Source organism: Ahaetulla prasina, chromosome 16, assembly GCF_028640845.1.
Source record: "Ahaetulla prasina isolate Xishuangbanna chromosome 16, ASM2864084v1, whole genome shotgun sequence".
In the NCBI taxonomy this organism is placed as follows: domain Eukaryota; kingdom Metazoa; phylum Chordata; class Lepidosauria; order Squamata; family Colubridae; genus Ahaetulla; species Ahaetulla prasina.
This window is the reverse complement of record NC_080554.1, coordinates 4,046,433-4,063,912: the sequence shown is the minus strand read 5'-3', so window position 1 is coordinate 4,063,912 and position 17,480 is coordinate 4,046,433. Positions and strand designations below refer to the sequence as shown.

General features: G+C 47.8%; 1 protein-coding gene across 4 annotated transcripts in view; it reads right to left on the bottom strand.

The window, feature by feature from the left end:
• Positions 1-17,480, bottom strand: part of LRSAM1 (leucine rich repeat and sterile alpha motif containing 1) — a 31,342-nt gene that overhangs the window by 3,269 nt on the left and 10,593 nt on the right. For 2 of the 4 annotated variants that reach the window (XM_058159247.1, XM_058159246.1), the window contains 13 exons: positions 17,409-17,438; positions 16,053-16,175; positions 14,002-14,141; positions 13,012-13,056; positions 12,273-12,343; positions 11,113-11,212; positions 9,711-9,798; positions 7,359-7,433; positions 5,479-5,559; positions 3,344-3,439; positions 1,412-1,510; positions 1,089-1,220; positions 868-949 (listed from right to left, as the gene is read on the bottom strand). In XM_058159247.1, coding sequence (XP_058015230.1) covers positions 868-949; positions 1,089-1,220; positions 1,412-1,510; positions 3,344-3,439; positions 5,479-5,559; positions 7,359-7,433; positions 9,711-9,798; positions 11,113-11,212; positions 12,273-12,343; positions 13,012-13,056; positions 14,002-14,141; positions 16,053-16,175; positions 17,409-17,438 — 1,162 coding nt within the window. The remainder of the gene's footprint in view (positions 1-867; positions 950-1,088; positions 1,221-1,411; positions 1,511-3,343; positions 3,440-5,478; positions 5,560-7,358; positions 7,434-9,710; positions 9,799-11,112; positions 11,213-12,272; positions 12,344-13,011; positions 13,057-14,001; positions 14,142-16,052; positions 16,176-17,408; positions 17,439-17,480) is intronic. The other 2 variants (XM_058159248.1, XM_058159249.1) reach the window with 1 other exon arrangement.

Genomic DNA, 17,480 nt, shown 5'->3' with positions numbered 1-17,480 from the left:
CTGCAGAGGGAGAAGTAATTAGGAAAATATTGGCATGTGCAGAAATGAGTAGATTAACTCTGACAAAGAAAAAGAGGAAACGGAATATTTTAAGGTATGGGGGCAATTCTATCAATGGTTAGAGAAGAGATAGATAGATAGATAGATAGATAGATAGATAGATAGATAGATAGATAGATAGATAGATATAGATATAAATATACACACACACACACATATACCTATTAATATGGAAATGTGGGAGAAATGTTATTTATTTATTTTATTTATTTATTTATTTACATTTATATCCCGCCCTTCTCCGAAGACTCAGGGCGGCTTACAGTGTATAAGGCAATAGTCTCATTCTATTTGTATATTTACAAAGTCAACTTATTGCCCCCCCAACAATCTGGGTCCTCATTTTACCTACCTTATAAAGGATGGAAGGCTGAGTCAACCTTGGGCCGGGCTTGAACCTGCAGTAATTGCAGGCTGCTGTGTTCTAATAACAGGCTTCTTACAGCCTGAGCTACCACGGCCCCTTATAATAGATGAAAGGATTATATTAAGATATGATAAATATTGGAGGAGCAAGAAAACAAAAGATTGACTCAGATGATACACTGAATGATTGACTATGTATTGTATGTTTGTCTAAAAAATAAAAAAAAACTTTTTACAAAAAAAAATTGCTGGGTGGTCTCCTCTCCGTGTCCTAACCAAGTTCTCCCTGCCATTCAGTGCAGGCTATCCCAAGGTGGCTTGCCACTTCCTGGTTCACAGACCCAACATGTACAGACCAAAGAAACCTCCTGGAATACGGAGACTTCCACAAATGCACCCCTCATCCCCCACCCGCAGCTGGGGACATCCAAAGAACGTAACCTGGTATTGTTTCTGCAACAGCTTGTATCTCCCGAGCTTTCTGGATGATGGCGTGCTGCAAGCCGGATTCAGCTATTCCGATCTGCAAGAAAGCAAGAGCGGTTGGAAGGTAGGTAAAACCACAGAACTGGAAGGGACCTTGGAGGTTCTTCTAGTCCAGGGCTTGAGAAACTCCCGAGAGAAGGGAATTGACAGGGTTAAAAATGGCCCTTGTTTCTGACCTCGGCTAGGTCGCCAGGGACCATGTTGCTGAGCATTTCGAGCGATATCCGATGATGGGCGAAGATGGGCAGGTAGTGCTCGGCCGAGAGCTCCGTCAACAGCTTCACCAGCTGCCTCTCCAGGCCTTCTTCCTGCCGAGAGAAAGAGAGAGAAGGAAGGAAGGAATCAAGCTGGCTGGCCTGCTTCAGTTGGAGGGGGAACCGAGGCAAAGCATGCCAGCGGCCGCCAGGACCACCAAGGAGATTGTGCGAGAACGGAATGACGGAAGAACGAGAGGGGGGAAAAAATATATGAGATTTTTCTCTGCCTCTTGGCCACTCACTTGCAACCGGAGAGAGAGTGGTTTCTGATTTAGCAGCCGCTGGTACTGGATCAACCAGTAGTTCTCCTGCTTCGTCTCGCTCTTGGCCTCCAGTTCTTTCTGGAAAAAAAAGAAGAAAGGAGATGAAGAGATGATGGAGCCTTAGCTATCATGCCCGAGAACCTGGGAGACAGGGAAATGGGGGGAGAAACTGTTCTAAGCTATCCCAGGAGGTTGGACGTTGGCCCTAAACAAAAGGCCAGTCTTTGGTTCATCTATCCTGGTAAGGTTGACACACCCACCCGCCCCCACCCCCCCCGAGCAGCTGAAGCTCTCCAGAGGTCCTTGGGGGCTCTCTGAGCTTGGTTGTTTTCTTGCAGACGTTTTGTTACCCAAACTAGGTAATAGCATCAGGAGGGAGGGGGGAGGAGGAGGAGGAGGAGAAGAAAGGAGGAGGAGGAGAAGAAAGGAGGAGAAGGAGGAGGTAGACAAAAAGGAAGGAGGAGGAGGAGAAAAGGAAGAAAAAGAGGAGAAGGAGGAGAAGGAGGAGAAGCAGAAAGGGAGGAGGGGGGAGGAGGAGGAGGAGGAGGAAGAAGAAAAGAAGAAGAAGAAGAACGGGAGGGGAGGAGGAGGAGGAGAATAAAGGAGGAGGAGGAGAAGAGAGGAGGAGAAGGAGGAGGAGGTAGACAAAAGGAAGGTGGAGGAGGAGAAAGGAAGAAAAAGGAGAAGGAGGAGAAGCAGAAGAAGCAGAAAGGGAGGAGGGGAGGAGGAGGAGGAGGAGGAGGAGGAGGAAGAAGAAGAAGAAGAAAGAAGAAGAACGGGAGGAGGGAGGAGGAGGAGGAGGAGAAGGAGAAGAAGAAGAAGAAGAAGAAGGGAGGGAGGAGGAGGAGGAGGAGAAGGAGAAGAAGAAGAAGAAGAAGAACGGGAGGGGAGGGGAGGAGGAGGAGGAGGAGAAGGAGAAGAAGAAGAAAAGAAGAAGAAGAAGAACGGGAGGGGAGGAGGAGGAGGAGGAGAAGGAGAAGAAGAAGAAGAAGAAGAACGGAGGGGAGGAGGAGGAGGAGGAGGAGAATAAAGGAGGAGGAGGAGGAGGTAGACAAAAGGAAGGAGGAGGAGGAGGAGGAAAAGGAAGAAAAAGGAGAAGGAGGAGAAGCAGAAGAAGCAGAAAGGAGGAGGGGAGGAGGAGGAGGAGGAGGAGGAGGAGGAAGAAGAAGAAGAAGAAGAAGAAGAAGAAGAAGAAGAAGAAGAAGAAGAAGAAGAAGAAGAAGAAGAAGAAGAAGAAGGGGGAGGGGAGGAGGAGGAGGAGAAGAAGACGAAGATGAAGAAGAAGGAGGAGGAGGAGGAGGAGGAGGAAGAGGAGGAGGAGGAGGAGGAGCAGCAGCAGCTTAGTTGTTTTCTTTCAGATGTTTCATTGCCCAACTAGGTAACATCCCCAGTGCAAGATGGAAGTGGGGATTGCAGAGAGGAAGAGAAAGATGAGGAGGAGGAGGAGGAGGAGGAGGAGGACTACGGGGTCCTTGGTGCTCTCTGAGCTTGGCTATTTTCTTGCAGACATCTCATCACCCAAACTAACAGTATCAGTGATGGAAGGGGGGTGGAGTTTGCAGGGAGGAAGACTGAAGGGGTTGTAAAAAAACTGCTTTTAAAAGCCTCTGACGATCCCAACTGAGCCGCGCGATCATCAGAGGCTTTTTTTTTGTTTTTTACTTTTAAAAGCATTTTTTCGGCCGAAGAAAAAAATGCTTTTAAAAGTTAAAAAAAAAAAAACCTCTGATGATCGCGCTGCTCAGCTGGGCATGGGTGGGATTTTTGCTACCAATTCACCAAACCACCCATCGCTGCCATCACTACCGGATCGGGAGATCCGGTCCGAACCGGGAGCATTTCACCCCTGATGTATTTACGAGTAGATAAATGGGTACTGCGGGGCCAGCTGCCCCCCCCCGACCCTTTTACCAAGATGGCCTGCAGCTCCTCTTCTCGCTCCTTCTTCTCCTTCAGCAGCTGCTGTAGCAGGAAAGTCAGTGTTTGCCGTTGCTCTCCGATCGCTTCCTGCAACGCAACATGGGAGGTGTGTTTAAGAAGGGAGACTGAACTTCCTTCCCTGACCGGCCTACAACCACACTGGCTAGAACCCAAAAGTCTCCCCGTCTCCTTTGCCCCCCCCCCCAATTGCTAAAAAAAACCTTTTCCCGTTGGAAGTTAAAATTCAGCGAGACTCCAAAGGCTTCGAGAGGATGCGACTCTCTGCCGTCCATCATCCCGAGACTCCCATCATCCTGGCGGAGTCTCATCTGCTCGACTTTTTCATAACAAACCGAGTCGATTTGGGGAAGGCCAGGTCCGCTTTAACGACCCGCGTTCGCTTCCCAAAACGTGGGCAGGAAAAGTCGTTCAAAACAAAATACGGGGAGAAACAAAGATTTCTCCCTTCCCAGCGACGTAAACCCTGGGCTCCACGGCGGTCGTAAGTCGAGAGCCACCCGTGATTCGAGGCATCATAGTTCCAACGGGCAAGGGTGTCTAAGAAACCAACCTTTAAAAAAAGAAGGGGGAAAAAAAATCTTGCAATCTTTATAACCGCGCTGATTTGCTCGCTCCTTAAAGCAAGCGCTCTTCCCGGTTCTGTTTGGAAGAGGATCGCATGGGATGCGTTCCTTATCCATAAAGGACTAGAAACTTTTTGTAAAAGTTTACAAAAGTTTGTAAAACCCCAAATTAAAACATACGCGGCCCTCGTTTTGTTTGCCCGAACAGAATTCATGCAGTTGGGAGAGATGGAATGTAACAGTTGGAATGGAGGTCGGTCGGTTGGTAAAAAGGCGGGTGGGTAGAAGAAGAAGCACATCGAAGCCAAAACTAGCCGGAAATAAATCAATCATACGGTTAAAAGAATAAATAAATAAATAAATGGAATGCTCAGCCAGCTTCTACAGGTAGTCCTCGACTTTTTTTTTTAAATTTATTTACATTTATATCCCGCCCTTCTCCGAAGACTCAGGGCGGCTTACAGTGTGTAAGGCAATAGTCTCATTCTATTTGTATATTTTTTACAAAGTCAATTTATTGCCCCCCCAACAATCTGGGTCCTCATTTTACCTACCTTATAAAGGATGGAAGGCTGAGTCAACCTCGGGCCTGGTGGGATTCGAGCCTGCAGTAATTGCAGGCTGCTGTGTTTTAATAACAGGCTATCTTACAGCCTGAGCCACCCACGGCCCTTACGACTGTTTGTGTCCGTTCGAAGTTACGACAGCAGTGCCCAAAAAAAAAAAAAAAGTGACTTTCACGCTGAATGACCTTTGCAGCATCACGTGATCAAAATTTGGGTGCTCGGCAACTGGTTCCTATTTATGACGGTCGGCAGTGGGGTTTTTTTTTTTCGTGTGATCCCCTTTTGGCGACCTTCTGATGGAGGGGAGAGCCAGATTCGCTTAATGACCGCGTTCCTCCGCAATGATTCGCTTAACAACCGGGGAAGAAAACCTGTGAAGTGGGGCGAGACTCACTTAATCGCCTCCGCTGAGCAACAGAAATTTGGGGTTCCGTTGTGGTCATAAGTCGAGGACTACCTGTAACCCTTTCCACCCTCATTCCTGCCCCACGCCCCGCACAAGATTTCCGACTTAGCATCCCAGCCTGGCTTCCGGCAAGGCCTGACTAGGTGGCTCAGTGGCCAAGACGCTGAACTTGTCGCTCAGAAAGGTCGGCGGGTTTGGCGGTTTGAACCCCTGGTACAGGTCGCCTGCGTGAGCAAGGGGGCGGGGGTTGGACTAGATGGCCTCCAAGGTCCCTTCCAACTCACTGTCCAACTGTTAAAGGCCCTCCTGCCCACCCCTCCAAAATCCCTACCCCGACCAATCTCAGAATCCCGGCAGCGTTTGCAGCAGAGGCCACTGAGCGAAAAAAAAGGAGACCAGGGTTGATAAACCTGAAAAATTTCTTCCACAGGGCCTTCTTCTACAAGTTACTAAACCAGAGGTCAGGGAGGAGGAGGAGGAAGAGGAGGAGGAGGAGGAGGAAGAGGAGGAGGAAGAGGAGGCCGCCAAGCAGGAGGGGATGGGGGATTGGGGTGGGTAGGGGTGACATACCTGCAGAGCCTCTGTGTCCAGCTGCTGCCTCTTTAACTCCAACTGGGTGAGCTGTAGTAACTCTCTCTCTATTAACTTAATCTAGGGAGAAGATGAAACAAGGGAAGCGGAAGGTTGTGTGTTTGTGTCTTTTTCCCTCCCTAACCGCAATGGCTTTTTTGGAGGCGACACCTCACAAAGTACTAGAGGGCGGGTGGGGTGGGGTGGGGCTACACCTCCTTCAGCCAAACAGACTAGGGTATGAGTAACTAACTCGGAGTTCCTCGCCACACCAGACAGCTCTGCAACTGACTTTGCACCACCTCACGAACGTTAACTTTCTGCCGCCTGGAAACACACCGAGGAAGCTGAGGTCTGCGACGTAACAGCATCTCGGCATCCCAGCTGGGGGCAAAGGTGACCTACCCACCTAAGTTTAATCATTTCTGGAGCAAATGTCTTTCTAGGATCTAACTCATAGGGGTATCCTGTGCTAGTTTCTAGTTGTTTTCCATCTGATAAACATGGACTGTGATTTGATGAGGGACTCAATAGACGAGAAAGCGATGATAAAACGTTGCGTGTTGCCCCATCGGCTTGGAAATGTAGCTGGAGTCTTGTCGGCTTATTCATGAACTGGCAGAGACATGGTAACGAGGTCAGCCAATGAATAGGCAGAGCGACTAAGTCAGCCAATTGGAAGCTGAGACAGACTGGAGCCAGGGCGTGTCTTAGTCTGCAGCTTCTGAGTCTGTGCCGAGAATTGAAACTGAAACTAAGCAGTCTATGTGTGCTTGTCTGCTCTGCTGAAATGAAGCTAACTGTTTTCGCCTGCCTTGTGTTGTAACTGTTACCACGTTGAAGAATCCACTATTGGTATTGTAAATACTTCATCTGTTATTATGTATGTAGAGAAGTGAATGAAGCCAGCTGAATCAGTTATCTGTGTGTGCTTCTGGATTTGTTTTTTGCAACGAACTCGGATAGAGTCTTAGGTGACCCTCGGTGGAAACTCTCGGGAACAGAGGCTCTTCTCTTCATGAAGGGCCGAATGAACAGACCAAGGACAAGGGGAAACCTGGAGCTACACTGACCCTCTTGCCCTATGGCGGATAAAAAAAATATTCCTCCTTCGTAGGGTCACCCTAGACGTGAGGGACACCCTAGACAGCAAAGGACTCTATGCAAACCCTCAAGCATCTGGAATACTTTGGAGTCCAATGAATGGTAGCTACAAGCCCTGGGCAGCATCCAGATTGTTTTTGGAAGACGTGAAGTTCAAAAGACTCCGAAGCTTCCATGGCCTCTTTTTGGGAAGACTCAAGAGATGTCTCTGCGTGACTCAGAGCTTGAAGCACCCGCAGCGAAAGCCACCAGAGAACAGGAAAGTCCACAAATGCCCTTGACCATCACCTGTTAGTAAACTAAAGGCCTGGATAACCCACTAGAGGATAAAAGGATTAAAAAAAAAAAAGGTGAAGTCGGGGGAAGGGAACGAGGGTTTGGAGAAATTGCAAACTCTACCCATCCGAGGGCCTCTGGCGACCGTTCCCTCCGGCAGTGATTCTGCATTCATAAGCGGGTGCGCATCGATGTGGACCAAAATGGACTTGGACAAGCAACAGAAACAAACGGCGGCGGACACATGAAAACAGAACCATGGAGATGAGGTCTTTAAATGGGTGGAAATGCAGCGACGCCATCCCAGAGGGGAGGCATGGCTAAACTGGGCCGGGGGGAAAAAAAAAAGCGACTCGTCCCAGCCACGAACTTCTCACAGGGATTGGTACCCAGGCCAGTTTTGAGAAGGGAGGAAGTCTGGTTGTTCAGGAAGGGATGAGAGGATGCTGCCTCCCCCGTCCCCCTGCATCTCTCCCCAGGCCTTAAATTATTGCACTCACCTGGTTTCTGATCTGGCAATGCATGAGGTCTCGCTTCACCTGGAGGGCTTCGAAGGCTGCCTTCTGCATCTCACTCTAAAAGACGGGGATCGAGTGAGCACCTGAAGCGGCCTTAAATTACCCGAGACCGTCGGCCTATCCATCTCAGGGTTATAGCCCTCCCTCCTAACAGTCTCTCTTCCCTAATAGTCTTTTCTCCACCATGACGTCAGAAACAATCCCACGAAACTCCCCGTGGATGGCATTCTCTGCAAGCAAGGACGATCTACCCACTAAGCTACGAGGTCCTCCCTCCCTATCATGAAAATTCTGCAGGAATAGAGATGTCTATTTCATCTCGGGCTTTATTTGCAAGGCAGGTATACAACTCTGTGGGTTTCACAGACGAAGAAAGGTCTCTGTTTAATCTCCGTTACCTGACACTATTTTTAACAGAAAGGTAGGATTGACTTGACTTTGGTATCTCTATCCCACCCACCTGCAAAATGGACGATAGATATAGATAGATAGACAGACAGACAAACAGACAGACAGACAGACAGACACTGTGTTTTTTAGAGTATAAGACGGACCTTTTTTCCCCAAAAAAGAGGGTGAAAATCTGGGTGCGTCTTATACTCCGAATGTAGCCCTGCTCAGCTTCTCAAACAGAGGTTTCAGAGGCTGAAAAAAGCATCAGAAATGAAGCTTCAGAAAAAAAGCCTCCAAACAGAGCTTCAGAAAAAAAAAGCCTCCAAACAGAGCTTCAGGAAAAAAAGCCTCCAAACAGAGCTTCAGAAAAGAAGCCCCCAAACAGAGCTTCAGAGGCTTTTTTTCCTGAAGCTATTTTAGAGGCTTTCAGAGACAGAAAAAAAAGCAAAAAAAAAAAAAAAGCAAGACACAGAGCTCACAACCAAGGAACCTGTTGCTAAAATTCACTTCTGGGAACAGCTTATTGGGGGTATTCCGGGAGGCCGATCCACCTGCCAATCAGCTTTTTTCTTATTTTCCTCCCCAAAAACGAAAGTGTATCTTATACTCCAAAAAATACGGTAGGTAGGTAGGTAGGTAGATGATAGATATAGATACTGTAGATAGATAGATACTGTAGATAGATAGATAGATAGATAAATAGATAGATAGATAGATAGATAGATAGATAGATAGATAGATAGATAGATAGATAGATAGATAGATAGATAGATAGATAGATAGATAGATAGATAGATAGAGATAGGTAGGTAGGTAGGTAGGTAGGTAGGTAGGTAGGTAGGTAGGTAGATAGATAGATAGATACCGATAGCTAGCTAGACAGACAGACAGACAGACAGACAGATAGATGGAAAGATGGAAAGATAGACAAGATAGATACATATATGATAGAGAGAGAGAGGGAGAGAGAGAGAGATTTGGAAAAGCTACGTTTTTTGTTACGGAATTTAAAAGAATTGCAATTGCACAGATTAAAAAATGCGGGGCCCCACTATCAGAATATTCCCAAAGCCAAGACCTTTGCAGAAAGAACACAAGTGCGTTAAGTCCACAACACCCTCCAGAAGCTTGGGAGTGTTGTTGTGAAACCCACAAGAGCGGAACAGCTGCTCTGTGGGACGAGACCAAGGTCCAGGATCGAGTTTCCAAGAAAGGCCAAACCAGGTAGGAAGCCTTAAAACAAGGCACCGGGGGAGGCAAAATATGAGGTTTGGCCCTTTTTTGGCCAGAAATGAATTGTTTTTGAGTCTTTTTTTTGGGGGGGGGAGGGAGGAAGACAAACAACAGGGCAAGAACCTGCATCTCTAGACTTTGCCTTGTGAGCCTTTGCAAAGATGTTTCTGAACCGTTTTTAAGCGGAGCTAACAGAATCTCATCGGATCTCTCTACCTTGGTGGCTTGAGTCAAAAGCTACGTTGACATGACAACACAACCCCAAACCTAGTTTGCTTAGTTCTGGCTCTTATAACGTGTAGCTTCAATCGAGCTGCAGTTCAAATAAATTCCCGTCAAGATCACTGAAAAGATGAAGGGAACCTCGACGCATCGCTGGGAATGTCTTGAGGTCTGAAGACCATCTAACGTTGTGCTCTTGATGTATGCTGAGGTCCCCTAGAAACATCTTCTAGCTTTCTAGACTTTGGACTACAGACCCTATCATCTCTGTCCATTGGCTGTGCTGATAGGAACTCTAGTCCTATACATCTCAAGAACATCCATCTGCCTATCTCCAAGGCAGGTGAACCAGATCTAGAGACATCAACACTTGGTCAATGAATTCGATGGCTTCTAATATTTGTTCGTTATCCTGGTCAAGGACCCGCTTAGTTCCTTCTCCCATGAGTGAATACCCTTCCACTCATCCCACCCACCCCATAATACCTCCTGCAGGATGTGGCTGATGGCTTTGTTCTGGTCCAGCTGCTGCCAAGCCAGGATCTGCTGGAACTTCTCGTCCATCTTGGCAAGGCTGCAAGAGAAGAGTTTTTGGACGATTCTAGTTGTACGTTGGGGAAAGGGGCACAGCAACCCATGAGATGTCACAGTAGGGACAATTTTTTTTAAATTTGCATTTATATCCCGCCCTTCTCCGAAGACTCAGGGCGGCTTACACTATGTCAAGCAATAGTCTTCATCCATTTGTATATTATATACAAAGTCAACTTATTGCCCCCAACAATCTGGGTCCTCATTTTACCTACCTTATAAAGGATGTAAGGCTGAGTCAACCTTGGGTCTGGTGGGACTTGAACCTGCAGTAATTGCAAGCAGCTGCTGTTAATAACAGACTGTCTTAGCAGTCTGAGCCACTCAAGGACCCAATGAGGTGTAGGCTGAGGAGGACCATTTCATTACGGTATTGTGATAATTCTCTTGCTTTGAGCCTCAAGTCTTAGGAGAAACCAGCAAGTGTGGCCTATAAACTTGGATTTATGGGTTGACATACGCCAACGCTACCAATTATGGCTCCTTCAAATCGTTTTTAAGTATTTTGGATTTTTCAGAGAGGTCAGAGTGGGCCAGAGGATGATATCCAAGAACACCAGAAGACCAGGTAAGCACTGTCCTCTTCCTGGCCTGGCATCAGAACCTGTTAAAGTTGGGTTCCCCCAACAAGGTGTAGGAGAATATTGCTGCGATGTTTCACCAACTGGATCAAGGAAGAGCTTTCATCTTTTTTTCTGGAAGTTCTCAACTCCCATGACCTAGCAGGTTTCACAAAGTTCTGGAGAACTTCCACAAAGTTCTGGAGGACCAGCGAAGGTTCGATTGAATGAGGGAAGATTTCCCTAGTCTTGAGACTGAGAATTAAATTAAAATGAGAGGGAATCAGGTGCAAACTGATGCTAAGCAAGGTTGGACCCCTCGTTCTTCCGCTGCTCTAATCTTGTAAAGAAATGGATGCCTACCAGAGGTAGTCTTCAGCAGGTTCTGACCAGTTCTGGTGAACCGGTAGCGGAAATTTTGAGTAGTTCAGAGAACCGGTAGTAAAAATTCTGACTGGCCCAGTCCCCATCTATTCTCTGCCTCCCGAGTCCCAGCTGATCGGGAAGGAATGGGGATTTTGCAGTAACCTTCCCTTGGAGTGGGGAGGGAATACAGTATCCTTCCTCTCCCACGCCCACCAAGCCAAGCCATGCCCACAAAGCCACACCCACAGAACCGGTAGTAAAAAAAATGTGAATCCCACCACTGATGCCTAGAGTTGTTTCCCCAGGCTCTTTTAATGGGCAGGCGCACCCATGAAAATAATATTCCCCCAAATCCATGTCTTCTTCAGTACCTGCAGCATGTCTGGTTGACGAGGTCCTGCCGACGAGACTCGTAGGCTCCCTGAAGTAGTTTGTTCTTGTAGGTCTCAGACAACATCTGTTTCATGGCCGCTGGGAGAGGGAAATTGGGGGAAAGGAAGAGTTAAGAACCTTTTGGGGCTCCAACCAAAGGCAGCATTTTGACCTACCTGCCCAAAACAAATCCTGCCTTAGCCCATGTTAGAATGATGGTAAAGTTTCCAGGAAAAACAGATCAGGGAGCTATCTAGGAGACTTTCTGGTCAGTGCTGTGGTCCATCAGAGTTGGATAGTGAGGAGGCTGGGGAGGACATTGGGCCAGTCCTGGAGTCAGGGGGAAGGCCCGGACGAGGGTTCTGCATCGGAGGCAGAGATGGGGCCAGGGCCATCTGGGAGCGATGCATGGACTCCGGAGCCTCCAGAGGCGGACAGCAGAGAGGCAGAGGAACAGGAGGAGCCTGTTCCTAGTGCACACATGCAAATAGCTGCCAGAAGGCAAGAGCAGCTAAAGCAAAAGGGACGACTCAGGAGTAAGACCAGGAGATGATTGTCCCCTCCCATAAGGCTTAAAAGAGCAGCAACGGCTCTTGGGCTCTTTGTAGGAAAGCAACGTTGCTACAATTGTTTCTTGTCGGGGTCTCTTGTTTCTGAACTTTGTGGGGTTCTTGTCAAGAAAAGCCTTTGGCAGGATGCCAAAGAGGACAAAGATTTGTGATATGGTTGAAGGACTTCCCTCCCCCCTTGTTTTTAATGGTTGTGAGTTCTACGGAGGCGACACAGATTAAATAAGGAAAAAAGTAATTTAAAATAAAACAGATTGTACACATCCGGCAGGGATTCCCTGACAAGGGCCAAGTTCCCCGACTGTCCAAGATGGCAGAGCAAGGAGATGATGACAGGCTAAGCGCCTGAACCCCCTCAATAGCCGTGCAGTGTTTGTGAGGCGCGACGAATGGCAAAAACGATGAGTACCAAACAACATTTTCCCCATAAGGAACAATGTCCTGAGGGTTAAGGCAGCTGACACCAACGAGTTCAAGCTTACTCATGGAGTACCAAACAAATGTTGAGTCCCGGGACAACGTCAAGGCATCAAGTACCAAATTCGATGAGTGTCGAAAGCAGTTGAGTACCAAGGTCGCACTGTACTTACCGGCTACTTCTTTCCTCCTCAATTGTTCCGTTTCTTCTTGAGTGATGGCCATCAATTGCTCCATCCGGATCCTAGGAGCGATACAAGGGAGTCAGCGGCCTAATCGTTCTCCTCAACTTCTCTCAAGACTTTCGATCTCTCTGCCATCTTTCTCCCTCACCACACTCGCGAGGATCAGTTGGGCTTCGATTCTCAGCCCCCCTCCCCAATGTTCAGAGTTCACACACACACACCCTCTCCCGCTGAAGTTGGGGTCTCCCTGTCCCATGGAAAGCTTTTTCTGGAGATTTTGGGGTAAGCATTTTGAGCTTGGCTGTTCAATCACAGGAGTTTTGCTTGGTTTTAGGAAAAGGTTGTGGTTGGTTGGTGGCTTGCACGTTTCGTCCACCCCAGCTCGCTTCCTTTTGGAACCAGCTATTGTGGTTTGTGAACCGGGGTTTCGGGTTTAGCGGGGGTTTGAGGAGAGAATGAACTGTGGCTAATTTGACACACTAAGATCAAGCAAAGTTTTGAACAGGATATATGAAAATATTCAAACAAGCAAGGTTAGCAATGCCATGGCTTTTAAGAGCAGGGATCGCCAAAGTTGGCAACTTCAACTCCCAGAATTCCTCAGCCAGTTGAGGAATTCTGGGTGGTTGAAGTCCACAACTCTTAAAAGTTGCCAAGCTTGGAGACCCCGGCTTTAGAGGGCGCAAAGCCTTTCCCTCCGATCGATCGAGTAAAGCAAGAAACTCACCGGTCGTTTTCAAGGGATTTTAAGATCTCGGAACTCTGTTTCTGCCTAAAAAGATTTAAGAAATAAGGAGGGTCAACTCACAGAGTCACCATAAAGCATTTATGCTAATCAGCTACACTGAGGGCACCTCCCCGCCTTTCATGGGGTCAGTTTGGGTCTTGGTTGTACAAGCTAGTCGCCGACTTCTTCTTCGTGTGCCGTATCCGTCATCGGACGTGGGTGATCATGTTGGGAATCCTATTTCTGTCAAAAAGCGCTGCAGTTTTGTCCAAATCAGTCCCTTCAGGTTTTTGAAGCCACAATGTTCTTCTCGACTTACAACAATTCATTTAGCAACCAAAGTCCAGCACTGGACAACAGCGCTGGGGAAAAAAGTAATTTACGAAACAGCCATTGAGGCTTCCTGCGGTCGCTTGATCAAAATGTGAGCATTTGCAACCAGAATTTATTTATGGTGTCCTAAGGTCACGCGATCAACATTTCCGACAAGCATACCAATGGCGCGACTGGATTCATTTAACGTCCATGGCACAAAGGTTGTAAAATTGGGAGTGGGCTCACTTAATGAGAGCTTAGCAAAAAGAAGTTCTGATTTGAATTGTAGGTCCCAAGTCGTAAGAGCCGTGGTGGCGCAGTGGTTAGAATGCAGTATTGCAGGCTAATTCTGCCGCCTGTCAACAGTTCGATGCTGACAGGCTCAAGATTGACTCAGCCTTCCATCCTTCCGAGGTAGGTAAAACGAGGACCCAGATGGTTGGGGGCAAGACACAGACACCGTAAACCACTTAGAGAGGGCTACAAAGCACCGTGAAGCGCTGTATGAGTCTATGTGTTGTTGCTACTGCTAGTAAGTCAAAAGAGTACCTGAACCGATCTGCTGCAGCAGTCAAACAGCGTAGAATTGATTCTATGGTTTTCAGATACCTGCAGATTCCCAGACAGAGCAACAACAAGAAGAAACGACCCTCTTCTGCTCACTGGATCTCCTACCTTTGATTATCTTTCAGCAGTTTCTGGATCCTGCTGGCCACCCCGTGTTCCATTTGCTTCAGCTGCTCCAGCAACTTCAGGCGCTCGGTACCCAGGCGTTGCTGATGGCGGGTCAGCCCTTCGTCCAGTTTCATCTGCTCCTGAAATCAGAGGGGGGAAAGCCAATGCTGAAGCCATGGAGCCAGGAAAAGGGAACTGAACAAAATTCACACCCCCGTCAACGTCAAAATCCTCTTAACGTCCGATATAAGATGAGACTCAGGAGTTGTAACACAAAAGAGGGTTCAAAGTCTCGGAAGCTGCGATATAAACTTCCGGTCCTCATTTAGGACCGGCGTTCATGAAAGCAGACATTCTTTGAACGTGTGGAATCTCTTCCTCCAGGCCTTTTTTTTTTTTTTTGTGCAAGATGGGCTGCATTGCCTTTTAACAGGGAGTTTCAACCGTTCGTTTAGTGACTGACTGAAGTTATAACGGCTCTGAGGAAAGTAACGTATGCCTGCTTTTCACACCGTGTTTGCAAGACCGTGGTAGCATCCCCATGTGTTGTGCCTCGCTCGCCCCCCTCTCCGCAGCCGGGCCCTTCTCATCTCCTGCCAGACACTGATAGTACAGAAGAATGTCCTGGCATGCCTCCAGCCCCCAGTCCTGGCACCATGCCCGGACAGTCCGAGCAAGACGAATGGCCTGACATGCCTCCAGCCCCCAGTCCTGGCACCATGCCCGGACAAACGGAGCAACTAAACCCCTCCCCCACAGCATGTGAGCCTGAGGAATATGAAGCCAGTCACGAGCTGGAATTACCAACAGCTGGGCTGGAATTACCAACAGCTGGAGGCTGGAGAGATCCACGCTTCCGGAGAATGGAGAGGCGATGTCAGCAAAAGGAAGGGAGCACCTGGATAAGTGCTGAACCATGGAGCCACACCCCATGGCCTATATAAAGGATCTGCTTTCTGGCATTCTCTGAGTCAGGCAAAGTCTAATCTGGATTGCTGAAGTCACACCTTGGATTCCTGCCTGCCCTGAGGACTCTGATAGGACTTTGGCAGAGCTGCAGAGGCACGCTTGATACGGACTTCCCCGACCCGGCCGTCAGAGGAGGAGTGGGACACGACACCGTGTGATCAAAACACGGATGCTTGGCAACTGGCTCATATTTATGACGGTGGCAGCGTCCGGGGATCACATGGCCACAAGAGCCAAGGTGGCGCAGTGGTTAGAGTGCAGCATTACAGGCTACTTCAGCTGACTGCTAGCTGCGGCGGTTCAAACCTCACCAGGCTCAAGGTTGACTCAGTCTCCCATCCTTCCGAGGTCGGTAAAATGAGGACCCAGATCGTTGGCGATAGGCTGACTCTGTAAACCGCTTGGAGAGGGCTGTAAAAGCACTGCGAAGCGGTATATTAAGTCTAGGTATTATGGCTACGTGCTATTGCTATCCCCTTTTGCGAACTTCCAACAAGCCAAATCAACGGAGAAGCCGGATTCACTTAACAAATGGGTTACTTGCTTCACCACCGCAGTGATTCACTTTTAACAAATGTGGCGAGGAAGGCCGTGAAATGGGGGCAAAAACCCGCTTAACAGCTGCCTTAGTTCGCAAGGGGAATTTTGGGCTCGGCTGTGGTCCCCAAGTCGAAGGTCTACCGGCAAATTGCAGTCTTCCCTCGTCGGTGAATTATTTCTTCCTAGAATTCCTCCAATCCCTTCACCATCAAGTCTTACAGTAGTACTGCCTCTGAATTCAGCTTGTAGGCTTTGACGATCTAGTATGAAGGTATCTGGTACAAGCGGTGGGTTTCAGATTGGATGTTACTACCGGTTTGCTGCGTGCGTGCTCGCTCGCTTCATACATGTGTGTGCCTGGTTCGCGCATGTACCTGCCTTCCGTGCATGCGCCCAGTCTCAAAAACGTGCCTAAATAGGGTGGTATAGAGCAGGGGCGGGCCCAGCCGTGATTCCCACTACCGGTTCGGGTGAACCGCTATGAACCGGCTGGATACCATCTCTGACCTGGTAGGAATGGGGCAAAACTGGAGGCGTCTTACCTCTTTCATGCTTTGGAGAAATTCTCCTTTCTGGACATGACTTTGATGCATCAGTTGGACTTGTTCTCTCTGCTCCAGGTCCAGCCCACGCTCAAAGGCCAGCTTCTCTTGCATCTTCTGCTCCTATCAGGTAAACAGAGAGGTCTGTCAAAATTAAATATATATATATATATATATATATATATATACACACACACATACATACATATATATATATATATATATATATATATATATATATTCTGAGGTTTTCACGGGTGTTTGTATGTATATCTTTGGTTATTCGGGTTTTCTCCCACGTAAAATTGGAAGTGTCTTGGCGACGTTTCGACGAAGTCTCATTCGTCATCTTCAGGCTTCAGCTTCATGTTCTAGGAGATCACACATTGCTCCCAGAAGCATGAAGCTGAAGCCTGAAGATGACGAATGAGACTTCGTCGAAACGTCGCCAAGACACTTCCAATTTTACGTGGGAGAAAACTCGAATAACCAAAGACTTACATATATGTATGTATGTATGTATGTATGTATGTATGTATGTATGTATGTATATATATCCTTGACCTCGGTATATTCAGCTCAGGGCCTTGCTCTCTCTCAAGCCATAGTTGGAAGAGATGATCTGACCCAGGGCCTTTCAAACCAGGAAGTCATCCATAGCAAAATAAAAGGGGAAGGGGAAAAAAAGTGTTTCAAGAGAAGGGAAGGGAAAGGGTGAGTGAGAGTGAGAGTGAGAGAGAGAGAGAGAGAGAGAGAGACGTACAGATAGACAGACAGACAGACAGTAGATACAATGTGGATGGATAGCTAGAACAGCTACACAGAAGACATGGAAGGATGGATAGTTAGAAACGATGGATGGATGCAGACAGATAGATAACTTGGATGGATGAATGGACAGTCATTATGGATAGGCAGACAGAGACAGATGACAAGGTTGTCATGGATAGATAGTCAGATGGGAGGGAAGGAGAGAAAGAGAGGGAGAGGGAGAGAGACAGAGAGAGAGAGAGAAAGAGAGGAGGGAGGGAGAGAGACAGAGACAGAGAGAGATCTATTTTTGCACAGAGGCCTTGTACACTCAAGATCTCATCCCACCCCGTTCCTATCTTTGGATGAGGAGTGCCTTTCCTGTTATCGATCTTGCTTACACCACTTCCTGGCTGAAGAAAGGAAGGCTAACATCACCAAAAGGAAAGAAAAGAGAGCTGCGGTTTTAAGTCCAGGAATCAAAACCAGACTGATTTTTTACGTTGGCCATTTTTTAATCCTATACATCAACTCCCGTCTGCAGATGAATGCAACAGATGGTTGGCCAATCCCACAACGAGGAGCAGGGAGGAAGTTCATGCTTACCTTGCGCTTCTCGTAGTCTAGAAACCTGTTCTGCAATGAAAGTGAAAGGAGAAGTAAGCAAGGTTGATTTTA